The 24,516-nt window shown below is 36.9% G+C and overlaps 1 protein-coding gene across 1 annotated transcript; it reads right to left on the bottom strand.

Annotated features, from left to right (window-relative positions):
* Positions 1 to 255: 255 nt before the first annotated feature.
* Positions 256 to 6,946, bottom strand: LOC105951275 (protein PAT1 homolog 2). The gene is made up of 6 exons (XM_088821976.1): positions 6,891 to 6,946; positions 6,682 to 6,769; positions 6,333 to 6,499; positions 5,343 to 5,399; positions 4,370 to 4,445; positions 256 to 2,956 (listed from the first exon to the last, which is right to left on the bottom strand). The coding sequence occupies exons 2-6, from the start codon at positions 6,746 to 6,748 to the stop codon at positions 933 to 935; spliced, it is 2,391 nt and encodes a 796-aa protein (XP_088678102.1). The 5' UTR covers positions 6,749 to 6,769; positions 6,891 to 6,946; the 3' UTR covers positions 256 to 932.
* Between the last annotated feature and the right edge of the window lie 17,570 nt (positions 6,947 to 24,516).

Raw genomic sequence — 24,516 nt, 5'->3', positions numbered from 1 at the left:
TACATTTAAAATATATGATTATACAATCATTGTATTTAAGCATAATCTTTCATAACATTGATTATGCAGTAATAGTGTAATAATAGGGAGTTGAGATTGATTAGTATATATGTTCGATTAAATTCAATAAATGTCACTATCTATTTATTATCTATTTTTTTTAATTAGATGATAATAAACTGAAAAAAATGGTATTTGAAATAGCCGCCCCATTCTTAGGGTTGCCCAACTATTAATGAGAAACAAGAGGGCATATAGAATTAGGTAGAACCTAAAAAGAAAGTGTACAATAAATCAAAGTCAACAACAAATGCAATAATGTATCATATCTAAAGGGAGAGAAGAAATATTTGAACAAACAAGCATGCAATGCAGCTACAACTACTACTACTACTAATACTAACCTGCCTCCAGATATGTGCAAACTGAACCCGACATCGTTAGTTAAAAATACGATGAGTTCATTGCCTCTATATAAGTATATTTGTTCCCCCCAAAAAAGACACTATTCTTAAGGAGGACGATGAAACTGCAGACACCCGAATTTTGTCACCTTTCCCAAGGGCTTACCTGTACATTCACCCTTACACTTCAATTTTTAACCCAGAGTTTACACAACACTTGCCAAATAGCTCTCCATGAAAACAAAATATAAAAAAAATGGCAGTTAAGTGAGCTTTTGACATAATACACAGATCTAATTGTATATTCACGAAAATAAGCAGAAAATGAACCCTTCTCCCAAAGGCAATGGGCACCTGATGGTTCAAAAAAGTCGAACTTAAGGCGTTAAAATCCCGCCTAAAGCATGCATGCACATTCCCCATCCTTCGATCGTTATACTGAACATAAAAGCAGCAACTTTAAAAGCAAATCATTTGTACAAAACTTAGCCTGCCACATCTCAGCTAACATCTGACAGATTCAGGAATTTACTTCATCGATCGCTGAGCGAAATTCATTAACAATTTCTTTTGAGTGTCATCAGTGTGGGGTATACTAGCACGTAGAAGCTCAATCGGCATCTCCCGACTAACAGCTCTTCCTGCCTCCGGACCCACTACCTCTTTGTTTTCTGGGTTCTGATTCATTAGTGATTGAACTATACTTTCATATTTACTCGCACAGTACTTCATCAGAAGACCAAAGAACGCATCAAATGAAGCCTGCCAAAGAGCAGGATTCGGTATGCCCAAGCTGCTGGCAGATTGAGGTTCTCTTAACAACTTAGTAGCTCTTTCTAAAACGGACTTTAAGATGACGGAGGCACCATCTCCTGCAGGAATCCCTAGCGGCCTAAGAGGTGGCTGTTCGGTGGAGCAAACAACAGCAGCAAGACAAGCACTCAGTGCATTAAGTTCCATACCACTAACACAGACAGCGACTGTTCTTGCAAGATCCTTAATGGTATCAGCCGATTCAAGATCAGAGGGAAGGCCCCCAAACAGAAACCTTAAATGTCGGAAGATGGCCATACAAACTATTCGAGCAAGTTCGCTACCAGGTAAAAGAAGCTGAAGATACCGTGAAATAAGTTTCCGACCTTTTGAAACAGAAACTATTCGTAGGAACACAATATCGTCCTTGGGTGACAGCCCAACAGAATTAACACTTTTCCCAAGTGGATCAACCAGCTGAAGAGAGGCGGCTAAGCCTTCTAACAACATGTGACGCTTCCGCCTAGACTGGAATCCACCATCTTGGGGCAGAGTAAACTGTAAGATCCGGTCAATGTCGTCAACATCAAGAATAAGACGTAGCCCATCCTCGATAGTCACCCTTGCTGCAAACATTGGTTCCTGGTCCAAATGTTTTCCAGATGATTTCTGCTCAGAAGTACTATTATCTCCACAAGGAGAGGGAGGAACATCAGATTCAAGAAGAGGGCGGGGCCTACGAACTGAAGAAAAACCGATCCTTCCCAGAGCATCAACATGGAGATGTGGCTGTGATTCAGTGCTATTACGAGAACGAGATGATTGTTCCTTCTGGTTGGACGGGCAGAAACGATGGTTTGATCTTGTTTCAGAAGATTTCTTTGCAAGGCGGGCTTGGTGGTAGTAATCATCTACGTAAGGGTCGTTGCCATGTGTTGCAGCATGCTGGATTTTAAGAATGCTCTCTATTTCTTCAGCACTCATGTACTTCGATCTGAACTGTAGCAAACTACTGTCGCTCCTGTTGCTACTAGCGTCTGATCCTTGATTACAGAATCGAACAGATTGTTTTCCTTTTTGCGATGATCTAGATTTTGACTCTTTCTTATCGGCTAACCTGTATTGACTAAAATGTGATGGTGAAGGAACACTATTGAACATTTGAGACTGCAATGATGAAAAATGAGCTGAAGACGATTGGAACGAGAGGTGTCGTCTTTGAGGCTGTGAAGATATTAGCTGCGGAGGTAATAACACATTTTGATGGGACTGATGCTGTAAGATACTGTTCAATAAGATAGACTGATCACCATGGAGAAGACCAGCATGGCTAATCCAGTGGTTTTGGAGCTTATTGTTATGAGATAGATTAGGTGAGGTTAGATGTGACATGTTAGTATTATAATGGTAGCCACGACTTAAGCCAGGCAAATGGAGAGTAGAGTTAGAAAACGGAGAATCACTCTGCCCGGAGAATGGTGATTGAGGTACACTAGAAAGAGAAGACAAGTTAAGATGGTGTGAATTATTCAGAGAAGCTTGTTGTAAACCTGGTGGAGGGAAGGAAGTGAAACATGACTTCGGGACTAAACCGGGATCACTAGAAAATTGCTGCACAGGATATGAAGATGTCCTGTATAATGGTTTAGATTCAGGAATATACATTGAAGAGAGATGGGGCTGCGATGACCATCTCTTATTTTCTTCGTAACATTCCGAGTCAGACATATGACGACGATGATGATTATCAACCCAATCAGGAAAATCTGCATCTCGCGTCCATTCTGTAGCTGATGAACCTGAAATAACCTATTAATCAGAGGCCAGAAATAATACATAGCATATAAATTGAAGAGTGACAAGAATAATATATGAAATGGAACGTATATAAGTGCACACGCAGCTAAAACATGAGAATACAGGGCAAAGTAGCAAGCACAATATCTTAAGTGCAAGGTATACTGCACAGGCAGTTGGAAATAATTTCCATTTTTCTCATCGGTTGGCTGGTCTGCTTTATTTTATAAAAGCTTGAAGTGGGTCCAATTGGGTTTTTCCGTGAAACTTAAACTCTCAGTTACCAGTTTGATTAAATTAATTAAATATATCGGTTAGAGGGGTTTCCATTTTCTACAAAACCCGAAATAAACACTTAACTCGCTACCTGCCAGCCTCAAATATAAGGAAGGACGCTACAAAAATCATTACGTGGAGGGGGGGGGGCCCTCAGTTTCTAATCTCCAATAAAACATGAAAGTTCCCTAAGCTAGTACAAAAAGCAATGAATCAAATAACACCAGGGAAAAAACAAACACTGTAAGCTAAAAGTTAAAACACCTAGCATGCAGAAATTAGCAGGAAATAACCAATAAACAGTGAAAACTTTAGAATGAAACTTTAACACATGAAAAGAAGGCAGTAGAAAGCTCTCAGGTAAAAGTTAAATGGAAACTCAAGAAGTTTGCTGTTTTCTAACTTAGTTTGCTATCCATCCAACACAAACAAATGTAATTCAGAGTAAAGTACTAGTTTGCAAAGTTACCCTTATTGATGGAGGATTACTAGTCTAACAACATGGACTTGAAATATCAGGAGTAGGATTCATCGAAGTCTTATAATATTTAGGACATTTATCTAACAAAGAAATCATACTTCCCAACGTATTTAAAAACCAATCCGTCTAAAACCCATATATTACTCAAAATATCTTACAAAAAATGAAAAATTAAAATAAAAAGAAGTGAATGAAGAAGAGACCCCTTTAGGCATTCACAAAACAACACATTGTAATATAACTTTGTCCTAATCCAATATCTTTTAATGTTTCAGTAGTTCCTCAAGCTCAAATTAATGCAATTACCGATGCGACAATCTTTTTTCCCACATGAATACTAGTATCTACTTTTGCTATTACAACACTCTGTCCCAAGATAAAGACTAAAGAGTGGGTCCGAAGCATGTTTTGAGCCTGGTTAAAGATATATGAGAACATTCTTTGGCTCGTAGATTGCAAGTGACCAGAAAGTTAATTTCGAAATCCTTCAAACTGAAAAAGATACGCATCAAAATATTAGGTACTAACTCGATGGAAGAAAAAGTCGCCTAATGTGACTATTTAATATAAATTAAATATAAGTGCAATGATTAACTATTAAATAGTAAGGAAAGCCATAAATAAATTGATGCTACAATCACAAATCCTAAGAACTCACTTTCCCTCGAGAAAGATCCAGATCCTCGATCACCAATAACTCCGGGATGTCTTGGTCCAGAAACAATTTTGTTCAACTGCAAAAATCAAAATAATGCAAATAAGAGAAAAGATGAATCAACTAATAAAATGATCAAGACTCTACAATTGCAAAACATAAAAAGTGAGTGCATCTAGGATCTATTTGGAAGGCTCATTAGCAAATTCAAAAAAGACTTCTCACTACTCGATCATCTAGTTATTTTATTTGTACAAACTACTAGTGTTGTCTATTTCAATTTGGAATACCTATCTACAAGCACTTTAACATTGTGTTCAAGAATCAATCTTCACACTTATAATTGCGTAATAGCTAGTCAGATGATCACATTTTCTCCCAGCCAAGTATACTACACCGTATTATCCCGAGGTTTTGGTTTAGACTCCTTCCAAGAAGATCAATGGTAGGGCTTATTTCTTACTTTATGTTTATTTTTCTTCATAAATCAATAAATTTAAGTAGATCATTCATTCTGCTAGAAAATCTATTTTCATGCCTAAAATACTTTCCATATCATAGAGAATATAATCTATATACTTAAGTAGCTTTAAGATAAACATACTTTAGTATGTTCATGGTTGCAAATCACAACGATAAACCAGCATGCAAGCCAACTTACCACATCACTATCATAACACACTCACAATACGGTCAAGGTTGTAACTGCACCTTACCCCACCACAAACAAAAACGACTGTTTCTTTGTTAGTGCTGGCAGATTTTGAATTACAAAGCACAGAATAAGAATGCTATGGCAGGAACACTGACTACTTATGTCCGGTATATCATTGTTATAAGAGGAAATCCTAAGAACCGCAATGAAACATAAGTTCAGTGGAGAATCCGTTTCCTATGACATAATTAGGGAAAATAGTCTAAAAAATATGCACATCCTCAACCATAAGCCAGAAATTAAAATGCCAAAGCAACGCACCTTTGCAAACGTAGTTGTTAGATCATCTATGTCAGATAAAGATCCTAATCCTGAGCCCTGGCAAAAGAAAAAAAAAGTATAATTAAGTCATCAGACCGAAATAGCTGTATAAAGAAAATTAGGGTTTGAAAACATTAACGTACTGGACAATTTGTTATGCACAAGGTAGAACAACTAGACATGAAACATAAGGCACTCAGTTTGACACATGACTTTGTAAATACACATAGACTCGAGGTCAATCTAACCATATGGACGTTTATATACACTTAACAAGAGTACACATTGAATAATTGACACATGTTAATACTATAGCAGCAATAACAAACTTAAGGGCAATGCACTAGTTTTTTTAGATAAAATATCTCTTAAAAAGTTTAAGAAACTGAAAGGATGTTTTGAGCCGACAACATCTTGAAAATATTATGAGAGAGTAGCTTCTAGGTTTCAAAAACCATCAACCAGGAGCTAACAAGATTAAAACCCTAAGTTAACTTTAAAGATCTCACAGAACACTATTTTCACCATATCAAATGATAGAATCGTCTTCCTAATCAGTGAGAGCATCTTACAAGTTCTGAAAGCTTATTTTATCCATTCCAAATAAACTGAAAACCCATATTAATGAGATCTAATATCTCGTGTACTCTAAAAACACATTTGATTCACCAAATATTAAGATCATTTTTTCTTTAGAGCTTAGTTACACGCTCTTTTACTATAGCAGAACACAAATCCCTTTATTTATTCTTCAAAACATAATTTAAACAATGGATAGATGGTTTTCACATCCTCAGAACATAGACAGTGCAACTTTTGCAATGGGCGAAAACATCGATAATAAACTTTAACTTTGTCCGAGACTACATGCCAAAACCCCCACGAGATAATGATTTCATCGAGCCAAAAAACAATTAAAGACAACAGCACAGTGAAACACATAAACTTTAACAACATGCAATTACATAAGAATTATTTACGTATGTTAACCTCATCTTTGTCGAACAAATGATACTCATTCAACTCTTCGTCACCACCAAATGTACCCGTAATTGCAGAGAGACCGGCTTCTTCATCTTCCAGACCCCCTAATTCCTCTTCATCCGTTATATCTTTACCGAAAAACGCATACTGGGACGCATCGAACATCCCGCTACCTGCATCACACAATCAAACCCCAATCGTAGCACACATTTAATAACAGTCGGCAGAAATCACATCCACATTCGATTAACCTAATCATAAACGATAATCATGAACAAGGAACCCAAACAACAAATTAAAAAAAGCACGGATCGAAACAGGAAAATAAACAGAATCAAATTAAAAAAAAGCGAACCAGAAACAGAGCTGGTGGTGGAGGGGTCGGTGAAATCATTGAAATCTTTGGCATCGGATGTTTCCATAATCAAATAAATTTGCGAAACCTAACACAACAGAGTCAAATAGATAGATAGAACAGTGATAATAACATCCCAACCCCTTTCTTCTTCGTGAGATTTTGCAGATTAGGGTTTAGTAGAAGACAAAAAAGAGAGACTAACTCACTAAGATACGCACAGTGAGCGATTAAGACTCGTGTCAATTTTTGTCTGTCTGTGCGTGTGTTGGAGGAGAGAGCGAGAATGTACGATGGTAATCTATATATATATGCATCAGAGTGAGTGAGTGAGAGAGCGCGAGTTGTATCTTAGGACGTGTTTGGCTTCATCCCAACACTATTTCGTAATTAAATTATTTTAGTACTATTTTATGCACGAGATAACATTTTTAAATTAAAAATCTTATAAAAAAAAAACATTTTTAAATTAAAAAATATATATATTTTATATATGACAATAACAATTCTAATAGGAAAATTTGTGCTTGTTTTATGAGGAAAATTTGACAAAAGTTCCTATTACACAAATGTTATTGCAATGGGCACAATTTTATTTTATACTTTTAAAATAAAGGGGTCTTTAGCAATAAACCCCTCCAACCGCTAAGAAATAGAGATAAACCCAACCCTAAATTCATCCTTTGTAGTAGTTCCTCCAGCTTTTTTTTACCTAAAATACCCCTCCTTTATCTACAGCATTAGTAATTATGTGGACTGCAAAAATCAATTTTGGACTGCATTTAGCAATTTCAAACTGCATGTAGAATTTTTTATTTTTTATTTTATTTTATTTTTTAATATTTTTTATAATTTTATAATCTTTTATTTAAATTTTCTTTTAGATTTTTTTTTTAAACAAAAAAAAATGTTTTTTTTCCCAATAATTTTACTACACCGAATATAACTATAGTCGTTTATATGTGACTATATCAACTATAGTCATATTATTTCTTTATATTGCCGTTTTTTACATTTTCAACTTCAAATTTCCAATTATATAGTGTACTACAGTTATGTTTACTAAATTATATAAAAACACGAAGATTGCCCATTATTTACGAAAACAATCCAATCAACATCCACACAAAAAATTACAATTTGAACCTTGTTATTACAAATCCACCTGTAGCCACACAAATACATCAAAAAATCGCGTGTATGAATTCTTCAACTATAAACAACCATCTACATCATTGTACATTGGAAAAAAAAACATACATGTCATATATATGACTATGCACGACTACAATATGACTACAATATGACTACAATATGACTATATATGACTATAGAGATGATTTTCTTCAATTAGCCTGCTTTTTGCCCATCTTATTCAGCATCATCGATTCTTTTGGTTGCAAACTGAATTTTACACCAGAAAACCTCAGAAAACAAACTAAGATCAAGTGAAGATAGATGAATAGGGAGAAAGATACTTCAACCCCCGGCAGGTAAAACACAATATATGACTATATGTGACTATGAGCACAAGTGTTTGCAAACATAAGAGGTGTAGTTAAGCGACTATACGTGACTATTATGGTATTTTATTGTTAAAATTCGTAACAACCAAATGGTATGAACACTCATACATTATTAGATAAATAAAACGAATTCGAACAACATGAAACACAAAAAAAAAAAATATAAATCACAACTCTTATCATGCCAATCCACAATTGCCAATGCATACAAATGCATACAAACATGCTCTAGGATACGAATAAACAAAAACTCACAAAAATTAAGAAAATGCATGATAATTGAAATATATGCATTCATAACAAACAAAATAATATAACTATTGTAGAACATTGTAGGGGAAAGGAAAAAGTAACTATTAAAACGGACTTTGGCTATTATAACCATTTAACTAAAAAATAAAATAAAATAAAATAATATAATTGAAAATTCAGATCCATAAATTATACCGGTTAATTTGTAGATATTTAACAGTTGCGGCTTTGGCTACAATATGACTACAATATGACTACAATATGACTATAGAGCTGATTTTCTTCAATTAGCCTGCTTTTTGCCCATCTTATTCAGCATTATCGATTCTTTTGGTTGCAAACTGAATTTTACACCACAAAACCTCAGAAAACAAACTAAGATCAAGTGAAGATAGATGAATAGGGAGAAAGGTACTTCAACCCCCGGCAGGTAAAACACAATATATGACTATATGTGACTATGAGCACAAGTGTTTGCAAACATAACAGGTGTAGTTAAGCGACTATACGTGACTATTATGGTATTTAATTGTTAAAATTCATAACAACCAAATGGTATGAACACTCATACATTATTACATAAATAAAACGAATTCGAACAACATGAAACACAAAAAAAAAATATAAATCACAACCCTTATCATGCCAATCCACAATTGCCAATGCATACAAATGCATACAAACATGCTCTAGGATACGAATAAACAAAAACTCACAAAAATTAAGAAAATGCATGATAATTGAAATATATGCATTCATAACAAACAAAATAATATAACTATTGTAGAACATTATAGGGGAAAGGAAAAAGTAACTATTAAAACGGACTTCGGCTATTATAACCATTTAACTAAAAAAAATAAAAAAAATAATAATATAATTGAAAATTCAGATCCATAAATTATACCGGTTAATTTGTAGATATTTAACAGTTGCGGCTTTGGCAAAGGACGGCAGCGGCGATTTTGACGGAGGGCGGCGGCTGTGGTGAGAATATGGGCGGCGTGTGATAATTTCTAGATCTCCATCGGTGTCCTGCTGCTAGTCCTTTGAATCCTTTACCGTTTGTGTTTGTCGATTCCTGCCGCCGGGATCTTCTGTTGCCTCCTCAATTTTTTTGTGGTGGAAAGATTAGACCTAGGGTTTGGAAGGATGAAGAACAGAGAAAAGAGAAGAAAAAAAAACAATCGAGAAACGAGAATGACGATTGGGAGCGGAAGAAAAATAATTAAAATTTAGGAATATTGTGGTTGAGGGTACTTTTGTCTTATCACATAGGTCTAGGGGGTCTTACAAATTAAAACTGAGATTTGGGTGTAGGCAAAAGTCTATAAAATCAATTGGGTTTAGTTCAACCATATGAGGGGTATTGCATATTTCCCCAAAATAAATTCAAAATAATTTTTATTAATTAAAACATTTAATAATCACTATTATACCCCTAAGTAAGTAATAAAGTATATTTAATTTTGATATTAAAAGATATATAATATTTTTTTCATATATATGTTAAATAACTTTCTTTCTCTCCCCTCACCTTCCCTCTATGCATTTTAATATACGTCCCCTTTAAATCAATTTGATTAATCTAACACCTATTTACTAAAATAGATGATTGTCGATCCAATTATCTAATTGGGATTAATTGAAAATAATTTTCCGAAAATTAAAATCAATTTGTTTTAAGTTTAATTTTAGAAATCTGAAAAAAAAAATTTTTTTTTTTTTATTTTCAGTGGACCGGTTCGGACCGAAGCGGTCCGGTTCTGTCCGGTCCAGCTGACCCAAATCAGTGGGCCGGGTCAGTCGGACCGGGAACCGGTCTGACCGACCCGAATCCACGTGGATTCGGTCAACTAAATCGCACACAACCATCGAACCGGCCGGTTCGACCGCTTCGATCCGAACAACAAAAACCGACGGTTTTAAAAAATAATTTCAGATCCGATTTTCCAATTTTAAACAATTTTAAAGCTGGAAAAATTCTAAACAATATTTCAAAAATATTTAAACTTACGAAAACTCCCAATTACATAATACGACAATCACTACTTCAATAAATCGAACATGCATAAAATCATAGCATATTATATAACGCAATTAATTGCGCAACGAGCTCTGATACCACTGTTGGGTTTCGGGCACGTGTACGCAGCGGAAAACAAAAATTTAATGCGATTTAAACGACTTTAAAGCACATAAGCACATGCCCGACAAATTAAAATCAATTAATTGCGTACCTTTGCGCTTCGAGCGAAATTAAAAACAACATACATGCTAAAATGTTTAACTGAATTTAAACCAATTAACATGCTCGCGTTTAAACCAACTAACATGCTTGCAATGATTAAAACGATTACACATAATCACATAAAATCATACGAAAGCAAACATGAATAAATAGTTTAAACGTAAACGAATCGAAACGAGGGATTCGTGTGTTTACCTCTTGAAGCGTGAGGTAGGAGCTCTAAGCAAGTCGAGATTGCTACGGAAACCAATCCGTACAATCGGGGCAGCAGCGGTGCAGCGGCAGCAGCGGCGAATCGGCCACGGCGGCGCGTGAGGTACACGCGCGGTCTTCCGGGGCGGCGCGTGGGGCAGCGTGCGGCTTCGGCTCGTGCGCTGCTCTTCGATTCCTCGATCTTCGATCTTCCTCCTCTCGGATTTCACCTCGTATACTTCGATCTACTAAACACGTGGCACTAGACACGTAATAGTTAGAAAAATGGAAGAAAAAGAGAAGGAAAGAAGCTGCTACCAAGACAATCGGCCGACGAACGGCCGATTCCGGCGAAACGGCGGGGAGGACGGCGGTCGTGGCCGCGAGGGAGAGAGGCCGAGAGAGAGAGGTGGACGGCTAGGGTTAGGGTTTTTGTTGTGTGTGTGTGCAAGACCTATAAATCAAGTATTTATATGTCTTGCATAAAACCCTAGCGGGCTTAAGTTGGACCGGGCCCAACAGCTTAAGTCCGTTAGTACTTTTACTTGCTCGTCTCTCTTAATTCAATGACCGAAAAATTGCAACGATTACATTTTCGGAATCATTATAACTTCCTCGTCATTACGAGTGCCATCTCTCATTTTCCAACTTTCCAAAAGTGGAAACCCTAGTTCAGTGCACTTTCTAAAGTTGGAAACTTCCCGATTTAGAAAGTTCACTAATACGTTCGACTACAATGCACAGACCTCCCACTAGATTTCGGACTGCACGAACACTGGCCCTTGGGATGGTCCTCGGTGGAACTCAGGGACAGGTCACGATACAGCTGGTCCTCTAGTGAAGTCACGGTGATGTCTAGGTCATAAGGACTAATGGTGTACAACTATACCATAGATATCTCTACTCGATTATTGGGAACCACTTAGAGATTTCTAGGGTGAGGGAGTTCAGTGAACTCGTCAACTTACGAGCACCCACTTATGCATGCCGATATCACAATACCGTTTACTGATGAGATGCAGTACACATACACTAAGTGCTAGTCTTAATGGGAAAGGTCGATATCCTTATTAGTGGCGTAACCCTTCGACTAGGAACACGTTTGACAGTTATAATACTTGAGTAAATATCTCACGATCCTAACGATCAATTACTAGTACTTGTAATAACTGTAAGGACTATATCTATGCTTGTGACAAAGGGACAAAGATATAGAATGCCAAGGTGTTTTATCATTAATACGAATAAAGGTTCGTTTATTACAATAATAAATACGAAAGACCACAGCCACATGTTGGCTTGTTGGTCACCTACTCTAACAATCTCCCACTTGACCTAAATCCAACTACCCATAAATCGCAATCCCATCGACTCTCGATGTTTCTCATGGACCGATCTCGGTAAAGGCTTCGTGAAGGGGTCTGCAACGTTCTCTTCCGAGGTGACTCGTTCAACCTTAACTTCACCTCTATCAATGATCTATCGGATCACGTGATACTTCCTCAGAATATGCTTCGACTTCTGATGAGATCGTGGCTCCTTAGCTTGCGCCACGGCTCTGGTGTTATCACAGTACAACGGTACTGGATCACTAGCATCAGGAATGACACCCAACTCTTGGATGAATTTCCTTATCCAAGTCCCCTCTTTTGCAGCTTCGGACGCTGCAATGTATTCCGCTTCAGTAGTGGAATCGGCCGTCGTGCTTTGCTTGGAACTCTTCCAACACACGGCACCACCATTAAGCGTGAATATAAATCCAGAATTCGACTTTGAGTCGTCCACATCCGATTGAAAACTAGAGTCAGTAAAACCCTCTAATTTCAACTCGGCACCCCCATAGACCAAAAATATATCCTTAGTTCTCGCAAGTACTTGAGGATATCTTTCACGGCTTTCCAGTGAGCCGGGCCGGGGTTAGACTGATATCTGCTTGTGACACTCACAGCATATGCAATATCGGGCCTCGTACATAGCATGCCATACATTATGCTTCCTATGGCAGAAGCATAGGGCGTCCTTTTCATCTCCTCGATTTCACTAGGTGTTTGCGGACACATAGATTTCGAGAGACGAACCCCATGGGACATTGGCAAGAATCCCTTCTTGGATTCTTCCATGCTAAACTGTTTCATAACGGTGTCTATGTACAGGCTTTGGGATAAGCCAAGCATCTTCCTTGCTCTATCTCTATAGATGCGTATTTCTAATACGTAAGATGCTTCTCCCAAATCCTTCATTGAGAAACGTGTGGACAACCATGCTTTCGTTTGTTGTAACATTCCTACGTCATTCCCAATGAGTAGAATGTCATCAACGTAAAGCACTAAAAATATTACTGCCCTCCCACTAACCTTCTTGTATACACAAGATTCCTCTGGATTCTTCTCAAAATCAAACTCTTTGATAGTTGAGTCGAACCTAATGTTCCAACTACGGGATGCTTGCTTCAATCCATAAATGGATCGCTGGAGCTTGCAAACCTTTTGCTCACTTCCAGAAGATATGAAGCCTTCCGGCTGCGCCATGTAAACTTCTTCCTCAATATCTCCATTAAGGAATGCGGTCTTCACATCCATTTGCCATATCTCGTAGTCGTACCACGCAGCTATGGCCAGCAAAATCCTAATGGACTTCAGCATCGCGACTGGCGAAAAGGTTTCCTCATAGTCAACACCTTGCCTTTGAGTGTATCCTTTTGCTACTAATCTAGCTTTATAGGTCGATCTAAAAATATTACTGCCCTCCCACTAACCTTCTTGTATACACAAGATTCCTCCGGATTCTTCTCAAAATCAAACTCTTTGATAGTTGAGTCGAACCTAATGTTCCAACTACGGGATGCTTGCTTCAATCCATAAATGGATCGCTGGAGCTTGCAAACCTTTTGCTCACTTCCAGAAGATATGAAGCCTTCCGGCTGCGCCATGTAAACTTCTTCCTCAATATCTCCATTAAGGAAGGCGGTCTTCACATCCATTTGCCATATCTCGTAGTCGTACCACGCAGCTATGGCCAGCAAAATCCTAATGGACTTCAGCATCGCGACTGGCGAAAAGGTTTCCTCATAGTCAACACCTTGCCTTTGAGTGTATCCTTTTGCTACCAATCTAGCTTTTATAGGTCGATACCTTTCCATCAACTCCAATTTTCTTCTTATAGATCCACTTGCAGCCTATAGGAACAATTCCTTTGGGTGGATCTACCAAGGTCCATACCTTGTTGGAGTACATGGAGTCCATTTCGGATTTCATGGCAGTTAGCCAATGTCCCATGTCCGCATCCGATACGGCCTCATTGTATGTTCTTGGATCTCGTCCAAGATCAACATGATCTTCATCATTTTCGAGGAGGAATAACCTATCCGGCATTTTCCGAACTCTTTCGGATCTACGTACCGTAGGTTCAGGAGGTATATCAGTGGTTTGTTGTATTGGTTTGATTACTTGTTCTTGCGTTTGAACTTCACTTTGTGGTTCTTGAACTACTTCAAGTTCTATCATGCTGCCCTTTCTATCGGATAGAAACTCCCTTTCCAAAAAGGTGGCATTTCTCGAAACAAACGTCTTTGCTTCTTTGACATAGTAGAACTCGTATCCCATCGAGTCTTCGGGATACCCCACAAAATAGCACAAGTCGGATTTACTATCCAACTTATCTCCCACTAATCGCTTCACATAAGCGGGACAACCCCATATCCTAATATGTTTGTAGTTGGGTTTCCGGGAATGCCAAAGTTCATAAGGTGTGGATTTAACTGCTTTGGTGTTAACTCTATTCAGCAAATACGCGGCAGTACGAAGTGCATGACCCCATAAGTATGCCGGTAAGTTTGTGAACCCCATCATTGATCGAACCATATCTAATAAAGTTCGATTCCGACGTTCGGAGACTCCATTAAGTTGAGGAGTTCCCGGTGGAGTCCATTGGGATTGTATCCCATTTTCTTTTAGATAGTCAATGAACTCGATGCTCAAGTATTCTCCACCACGATCGGATCGCAGCTTCTTAATACTTTGTCCGAGTTGCTTTTCTACTTCGTGTCTAAAATCTTTGAACCTTTCAAATGTTTCAGACTTGTACTTCATCAAGTACACATACCCATACCTAGAATAATCGTCGGTAAAGGTAGCGAAGTAGTTATATCCACCCTTCGCACTAACACTTAGTGGACCACATACGTCTGTATGGATCAAATCCAAAAGACCCTCGGCTCGTTCCATTTTCCCTTTGTAGGGTGACTTGGTCATTTTCCCTTTAAGGCAGGATTCACAAGTTTGTAGTGATTTCACGTCCTCTAAAGAGAACAATCCTTCACTGACAAAATCGTTCATCCTTCTTAAAGAGACATGACCTAATCTAGCGTGCCAAAGTTGTGCGGGGTTTTGATCTATCTCCTTACGTTTTGCTGATATAACATTAATAGGTATTTCATTTGGATTTAGTTCATACAAGTTGTTTAATAGTCGTCCTTTGCAAATTAAATTCTCATTCTTTTGTATAATGCAAATCGAATTTCCAAAAACAAAAGTAAAACCTTCAATGTCTAATACAGGAATAGAAATAAGGTTTCTAATGAGCGACGGAACAAATAAACAATCGTTCAAAACAATAGGAAAACTAGAATCCAAAACATTTAAGTAAATTGTGCCAATGGCTTCAGCAGCAACTCTTGCTCCATTCCCCATCCTTAGGTAGGTCTCACCCGCTCTAAGTCTTCGACTTCTTGTCATTAGCTGCAAATCATTGCACAAATGTGAGCCACAGTCCGTATCCAATACCCAAGAAGAAGAGTTGACAGACAAATTTACGTCAATGAAATACGTACCCTTTTCAGAACCTTTCTGCTTTAGGTAAGCCTTGCAGTTGCGGCGCCAATGTCCTTTCTTTCCACAGTGATGGCAAGCATCATCAACTTGCTTACCAACCTTTGCTTTGGGGCCCCCACTACCTTCACCCACTTCGAACTTGCTGTTTGGGAAGGGAACTCTTTCCTTTCTCTTCTTTTGGAAAGAACTCTTCTTTCCAGAAGTAGCAGCAATGAGAACAAACTTCTCTTTCTTAATGGTGGACTCGAAGCTGACCAACATGTTCATTAACTCATCCAAGGGAGGATCTAGTTTGTTCATGTTGAAGTTTACTATGAACGATTCATAGGAACTAGGAAGAGACAACATGATCAAATCCAACGAGAGCTCGGCCGGGAGGGTGACATCAAGATTCACTAGCTTTTCAAGGAGAGTGATCATTTTGAGACAGTGCTCGTGGACCGAAGTCCCTTCGCGCAGTCTCGCTGTGATCAACTCCTTTGTATCAGCGTACCTCGATGCCCTAATATTCTCACTATACATGCTATCGAGATGAGCCTTTATATCGAAAGCATGCATGTGAGACTCATATTTCCTCGCAAGCGCGGGCTTCATGGCGGCTATCATATAGCACCTAGCATGAGTGTCATCTTTCTTCCAAACTTCATAAGTTTCCTTTTCAGCATCAGTCGCTGTGGCAGGTATAGTGGCGGGAAGCCTCTCGTTCAAAACATAGAGACGCCCCTCAACAGTTAGCACAAGCTTAAGACTACGCAACCAATCTAAGTAATTAGGGCCATTGAGTTTATTGTCGAGGATTGACATTATGGGATTCTTAGACATGATTATCTGAGACATATAGAGAAGAGGATTATTAGAGATTCGCGTTAAATGATTGTTACAATTAAATGTTTGGACTTATGTTATTTAATTGTTCTCCCACTAATTTTATCGAGTTCCACTTCCCTCTAGTAGACAAACGAGAAAACTGATTTTTCTTAATGGGCTTTAGGTCCAATAGACAAATATAACCCGTAGTTAATCTAGCCCGATTATATTTGCCAAAAGGTAGATCACAATCAATCATATCCACAGTATGACCCTAAATAAATTTTCCTCACACTTGATAATGACCTAAGTTAATCTCGCGAATATCAAAATCGTCGTGTGTCAAGTCTAACCTACCAATCAAAGATGCTCATAGAACTTGATTATGCCAAACTAATGCAGTCCCTAGTTAATCTAGCCGACCACGTTAATTCAACATAACCCTTTTCTATGGCTACCTTCATCAATATGTCAATTGAATTACAACTTACTCTACCATAGCACTCCCCGCTAACACGGCTTACTGCACTACAGTAAAGGGCTAGACATAATCCAACCGTTGGCAGAAGGAAAGAAATAACTCAACAGATTGGGTCATTCTTTATAGCTTGAAATGATTCTCAATTAGATTAAGAATGAGGGGTTTTATTAAAAGTTTTTATCTCATCAGAAGGTTCGGATTGGTCTATGTGATTCCTACATCTATGTTCTCTAAAGGTATATGGAAACGCATATTGTCCTAAGAGGAACATACGACCTAACTATATAATTAATTACATTAATTAATTATCGGGTTTTCAAAATAATTATAGAACCTCAACTAGCATAAATCATTCATATAATGTTGAGGTACTACTAATTAAGAGCCCGTTTGGCTAAGCTTATTTAAAACATCTTATAAGCTCCTACATCTGATAAGATGTTTTAGGAGCTGATAAGCTGTTAGATCTTATTTTAAAAATTAATTTTTAAGGTGTTTGGATATGTAACTTATAAGTTAATTTTAGTTTTTATAAGTTAATCAGGTGTTTGGAAATAAAAGGTCTGTTTATCACTATAATGACAAAAAAGTACATGACGCCATTATAACTGTCAAACTAATTCGACTTAAATAATTTTGTTCCTAAAATGTTATTATAATAATATTTACAAATTAATTTTTCAAATAAAAATAATAATATAAAATTATATATTAAACATACCAAATATTTTTTTATGTATGTTGATATGACATTTGACAATTTTTTAAAATAAAATGAAGTGTAATAAAATATTTTAATGAAACAGATTTGTGAAAGTTTTAATTTTTCTGCCATTAATATATTAATATATAATAATATAAAGGTTGTAAAAGAAATGTATATTTTTTTATAGCTAGATAAAAGAAATATAATTTATTATTGAGATAATAAGAATATTCGGGTATTTTTATATACATATAAAATATAAATAGAGAACATTTTTTTTACAATTATTATGATAATTATATTTTAACTAATTATTAATCTTGATTACAAGAATATGTTGTTTTGATAAAATATAAATGTTATTAGTATTCATGTAATATAATAAAGTATTTGAGGGTAATTTTGTATTTTAAGTGTTTTAGTAAATAATCAAATAAGATCTTATTGAAAAAAGGTGGGGTGGAGGTACTTTTTTAAAAACATCTTATAAGCTCCCTAACAGCTTATTTTTTGAAAAAATAAGATCTTTTCGAATTTTTTACCAAACACTTTTTAAGAGCTTATAAGCTCTTAAACATCTTATAAGATGTTTTTAGGAGCTTATAAGCTTAGCCAAACAGGCTCTAAGTTGAACTTATAATCAATATTATATTTGTGTTCTATTAATTGAAATCAATTTAACAATTTAAATCAATTTGATTAATCTAACACCTATTTACTAAAATAGATGATTGTCGATCCAATTATCTAATTGGGATTAATTGAAAATAATTTTCCAAAAATTAAAATCAATTTTTTTAAGTTTAATTTTAGAAATCTGAAAAAAAAAAAAATTTATTTTCAGTGGACCGGTTCGGCCCAACCGGTCTGACCGGTTCGGACCGAAGCGGTCCGGTTCTGTCCGGTCCAGCTGACCCAAATCAGTGGGCCGGGTCAGTCGGACCGGGAACCGGTCTGACCGACCCGAATCCACGTGGATTCGGTCAACTAAATCGCACACAACCATCGAACCGGCCGGTTCGACCGCTTCGATCCGAACAACAAAAACCGACGGTTTTAAAAAACAATTTCAGATCCGATTTTCCAATTTTAAACAATTTTAAAGGTGGAAAAATTCTAAACAATATTTCAAAAATATTTTAAACTTACGAAAACTCCCAATTACATAATACGACAATCACTACTTCAATAAATCAAACATGCATAAAATCATAGCATATTATATAACGCAATTAATTGCGCAACGAGCTCTGATACAACTGTTGGGTTTCGGGCACGTGTACGCAGCGGAAAAAAAAAATTAATGCGATTTAAACGACTTTAAAGCACATAAGCACATGCCCGACAAATTAAAATCAATTAATTGCGTACCTTTGCGCTTCCAGCGAAATTAAAAACAACATACATGCTAAAATGTTTAACTGAATTTAAACCAATTAACATGCTCGCGTTTAAACCAACTAACATGCTTGCAATGATTAAAACGATTACACATAATCACATAAAATCATACGAAAGCAAACATGAATAAATAGTTTAAACGTAAACGAATCGAAACGAGGGATTCGTGTGTTTACCTCTTGAAGCGTGAGGTAGGAGCTCTAAGCAAGTCGAGATTGCTACGGAAACCAATCCGTACAATCGGGGCAGCAGCGGTGCAGCGACAGCAGCGGCGAATCGGCCACGGCGGCGCGTGAGGTACACGCGCGGTCTTCCGGGGCGGCGCGTGGGGCAGCGTGCGGCTTCGGCTCGTGCGCTGCTCTTCGATTCCTCGATCTTCGATCTTCCTCCTCTCGGATTTCACCTCGTATACTTCGATCTACTAAACACGTGGCACTAGACACGTAATAGTTAGAAAAATGGAAGGAAAAGAGAAGGAAAGAAGCTACCAAGACAATCGGCCGACGAACGGCCGATTCCGGCGAAACGGCGGGGAGGACGGCGGTGGTGGCCGCGAGGGAGAGAGGCCGAGAGAGAGAGGTGGACGGCTAGGGTTAGGGTTTTTGTTGTGTGTGTGTGCAAGACCTATAAATCAAGTATTTATATGTCTTGCATAAAACCCTAGCGGGCTTAAGTTGGACCGGGCCCAACAGCTTAAGTCCGTTAGTACTTTTACTTGCTCGTCTCTCTTAATTCAATGACCGAAAAATTGCAACGATTACATTTTCGGAATCATTATAACTTCCTCGTCATTACGAGTGCCATCTCTCATTTTCCAACTTTCCAAAAGTGGAAACCCTAGTTCAGTGCACTTTCTAAAGTTGGAAACTTCCCGATTTAGAAAGTTCACTAATACGTTCGCCTATTCTTTTCCTTTTTCTCATTCTCATTCGTAATTCCAAATTACGAATGTTGGACTCAATCGTATTGACTTCCAATTATGCAAAGATAAACTATTTTATCTCTGACCGTTTATTCCAAGATCTCATGTGCACGAGCAGTGTGACCCTCGATGGTTCAGGTGTAAGCTAGCCGTGGGTCCACAACTCTTTGTGGTCAAAACTCGTCCCTTAGAGTTACGATTAAGATGAAGCTCGTTTCACCTTAATCACCCAACGAATCAAGATTGGCGTCTAGCAACTACGCGTCATGATTCCCTAGATACAAATGAAGTGCCTGCAAGAACCTTCAGATATAGTTAACGTACAGTACGGTCCCTTCGATTCATATGTCCCGATTGAACTAGAGGCATTGGTTCATCGAGACCTCTTTATATGTTCAATGACGGTGCGATCGTTCTAAGTGTTGTAATCCTTACGTGCATGACTTAGAGAATCGAATTCTCTAATCATCACTTAGTCAGCTCTGGCCAGAGACTTAGAATGATTACAAACTTTCAGAACACACAGGACATCCAAGACTTTTCTAGCGATCGAATCCCCGACTACAATGCACAGACCTCCCACTAGATTTCGGACTGCACGAACACTGGCCCTTGGGATGGTCCTCGGTGGAACTCAGGGACAGGTCACGATACAGCTGGTCCTCTAGTGAAGTCACGGTGATGTCTAGGTCATAAGGACTAATGGTGTACAACTATACCATAGATATCTCTACTCGATTATTGGGAACCACTTAGAGATTTCTAGGGTGAGGGAGTTCAGTGAACTCGTCAACTTACGAGCACCCACTTATGCATGCCGATATCACAATACCGTTTACTGATGAGATGCAGTACACATACACTAAGTGCTAGTCTTAATGGGAAAGGCCGATATCCTCATTAGTGGCGTAACCCTTCGACTAGGAACACATTTGACAGTTATAATACTTGAGTAAATATCTCACGACCCTAACGATCAATTACTAGTACTTGTAATAACTGTAAGGACTATATCTATGCTTGTGACAAAGGGACAAAGATATAGAATGCCAAGGTGTTTTATCATTAATACGAATAAAGGTTCGTTTATTACAATAATAAATACGAAAGACCACAGCCACATGTTGGCTTGTTGGTCACCTACTCTAACACCTTCTTCAATTTCAAGACTGCCGTCTCTCCTAGATTTTGATCGGCTGGTGTTCCTATTCCTCGACCTCTCTGTTAATTCCGGACTATAGCAGGTATGTCTTGCGCAAGCGAAATCTATCTATTGTTGGTGCCATGAAGGCTCGAATCAATGCTTAAAGATTGGCATCTCTCTTCAGTCTTCGCAATCGATCTGCCATGGACATACTTCTGTATGTATAACTGTCAATTTCGAGATTCTTTTGGATTCTAGTTTATTTGCAAAAAGCCCTAAATTTAGTCAATTATTCGCTACTGATTTACCCAATCTTTTGTTGAATGGTATTGGTTGTTTATATGTTTTTCAAATTACAATGCTCCAAATTCGTTTATCAATTTATAATTACAATGCTCAGTTATTAGCTATTATTGATTATTGTATGTAACTTTAGTATATACTGTTCAGTTCTTTAGCTATTTAATAAGATTTGATTCTTTGAGTGAGAGTGGGGTTAGTATACTGGAATTGTAAAACTTTCAACGGATTCTATCTCTTGATCTTCACTTGAAACTGCAACTTCTCATCTAATGTGCATTATGGTAAAATAAATACAAAAAAATATTCTTTGTTTACATGATTTAATATATGAGAATATCATTAACTTCTTGGTTTAGTATCCATCTTCAAACTCTATTTGAGGATTGAATCTCATTAAGTTGTAAGTTGTCAATATGATCGCGATTGATGAAGTTTTCCTTTATGCATATCGAATTTCGAAGGATTGGTTCAAGGTTTGTTATATAGTTATAGGTGACACATTTTTCAAAATCATTGGAAACACCTTCCTACATTAGTCAAGTGGTGCCCAGTTGAAATTATTGGCTCGAAATAGATGTTTAGGGTGATGGGGTGGTTCTTATTTAGGACAGAGCATCATGAGGTATTTAACTGATTTCTTACATTGATGATTTTTTCTTGTAGTGGTTACATTATCAATTATGACAAAAAATCTGCCAATTTCTATATTGTAGTTAACCAATTAATGTATACATACGTTTTTTCAGGTTCTCATTTGTAGACTAGTAGACAGAGTCCTATGCTTGGCTATACATAATGGATTTCATCACGAAGCACATATACTATGTTTTGATATATCTTTCTTAATAACTTGTGAATGCATATAGTTTTCTTGTTCTCAGTTGTTTTTCTCCACCATGTATTTCATTCACGATATTGTGTTTTCTTGAAAAAAAAAAAATTGCCTTATATAAATTCTTTTTCATAAAACTAGATAACAGAGATGTTAGACATGAGTATAGTTCATTCCATTTTTTTCATGTGTTGAATAAACTCTCTTTCTGCTACTTGTTTTTTTTTCTTTACAGATAGAACATACAAATAACATTTTTTTTTATGTAATCAGGTATTAGATGGAAAATATTAACAGAGGATTCGGTACTTTCGGTGATTCATGTAGTAGGTAATATCCATAAAAGTTCTTCTATGAATTATCACTTATTTTCTTGTTGTACATAAATTTTGGTACAAATGAACAACTATTAGATGTCTGATGCAATATTGAGGCTGACGAGTCTCCATCCAAATGACTGGTATGAAATTGATCATGAACGTAGGCTATACGACATTTTATAGTCAGTCACTCTTCTTTGTTTACTAAAGTAACTTATTTTTAATTTTCTTTTAATTTTAACAGGTCAAAGTCAATAATGGTGAAGAGCTACCTACATATATGAATTTGAGATGCAATGCTCTCATCTAGTCACAAACATTTTATTGTACTCCATACATTTGTTTTGAGAATCTACTTTGAATAGTTCTAGAAGATAGCTAGTATTTGTAATGTTACATGAATTGGATTCAAATATTAATGAAAAGTATTTATTCTGTTATCTACCTTTTTTGTACTTGTTTTGTATTTTTCAGGGATGACGCTTTAAATATTAGCATGATCAACATAAATAATAATTAATAGTAGTGATGAAAATTTGCTACAATACCATTTTGTTATCAATTCTAAGACAATAGCATTTTAGAATCGTTGTCATTAATAATTTGATAGCGTTTCAAAGTACAATAGCAAATACTGATAGCATTAAAAAATGCTATCATAGACATACAATAGCATTTTATTGTTGTCATAAAAACGAATACCATAGCATAGACAAAACGCTATCTAAATTACAATTATTATAGCGTTTTAAAAACGCTATAACAAAACCAAGGCCTATTATAGCTCGGGCAGACATAGCGTTTGTAAAAACGCTATAGAATCCTACGATAGCGTTTTTCAAACACTGTGGATAACGATTTGTGTTGTAGTGCTAGCACACCCGACATGTGTTGAACCAGACAAAGTTAAATAATTGTTTATTCACTGTTCATAAATGAAACTGTATTATTTCTAGTTGACAGTAAATTACTTACTCTCTTAATCCCTAGATAATTAACGTACGCATTTAACTGATGATTTCTACTTTGATGTCACAATGTGAGAGATTCATATATTGAGTCTAATGGCCCCCGGCCCCCCGGTGCGTTGGGTAGAGACATTAATAATTAATAGGTGGAAATTAATTATCGAAAGGAATCCACATCTCTGAAATATGGGATTGATAATAACCCTTGAGTAGCTTATGAGATTTGTTTATGCCAAGTCCTCGCCAGGTGAATTTCGTATCCGACATAGGGAATTCGAACACACATTCCAAGTTGGGGATAAGTATTTCTCTCTTCTTCTTTTCTCTCTAAGTTTCTCAATTATAGATCTAGATTTCTTCAAGTACAAGTTCATCCTTGCAGAAGAATTATTAATCCGGGATATACAATAGAAGATTATAGGTTTTTAGGCCAAACTATTATTCCCGAATTTTTTTAGCAGCCCTGCAAAGAATTCACCTTAAATCAACCGTTCATCCGATAGGCTTGAAATTTATACAGTAGCTTCCTAATCCATATTACTATAATCTGTTCGAAGGGTTTTCTTCATCGGATCAACCATCTCAGATATATTGGTGAAGGAAGAAGGCTGTAAATTTCTGGACATCAGCTTTTCGAGGATTGAAGGCTTGGTGTGGATCCTCCTTCGTGCGCCGAAGACAGAAACGAACCTGCTCGCGAAAATTGTAAGTTGGTAGATTAGATTTATTCCACTTTAAACGAATCTAATCAAAATATGTTAATAAAATTAAAATCGGCTAATCTAGAACCTCTTGCGAATTTTCATTGACTCATGGGCTTCACATCCCAACTGTTATCTCGAGAGAATCGTAGATATATGAACATGTTTGGTTATACATAGTGTAATAGTGGAATTCGTTA

The sequence above is a fragment of the Erythranthe guttata genome, chromosome 8 (assembly GCF_056151865.1).
Source record: "Erythranthe guttata isolate IM_541 chromosome 8, IM_541, whole genome shotgun sequence".
In the NCBI taxonomy this organism is placed as follows: domain Eukaryota; kingdom Viridiplantae; phylum Streptophyta; class Magnoliopsida; order Lamiales; family Phrymaceae; genus Erythranthe; species Erythranthe guttata.
This window is presented reverse-complemented; position numbering and strand designations above follow the sequence as displayed.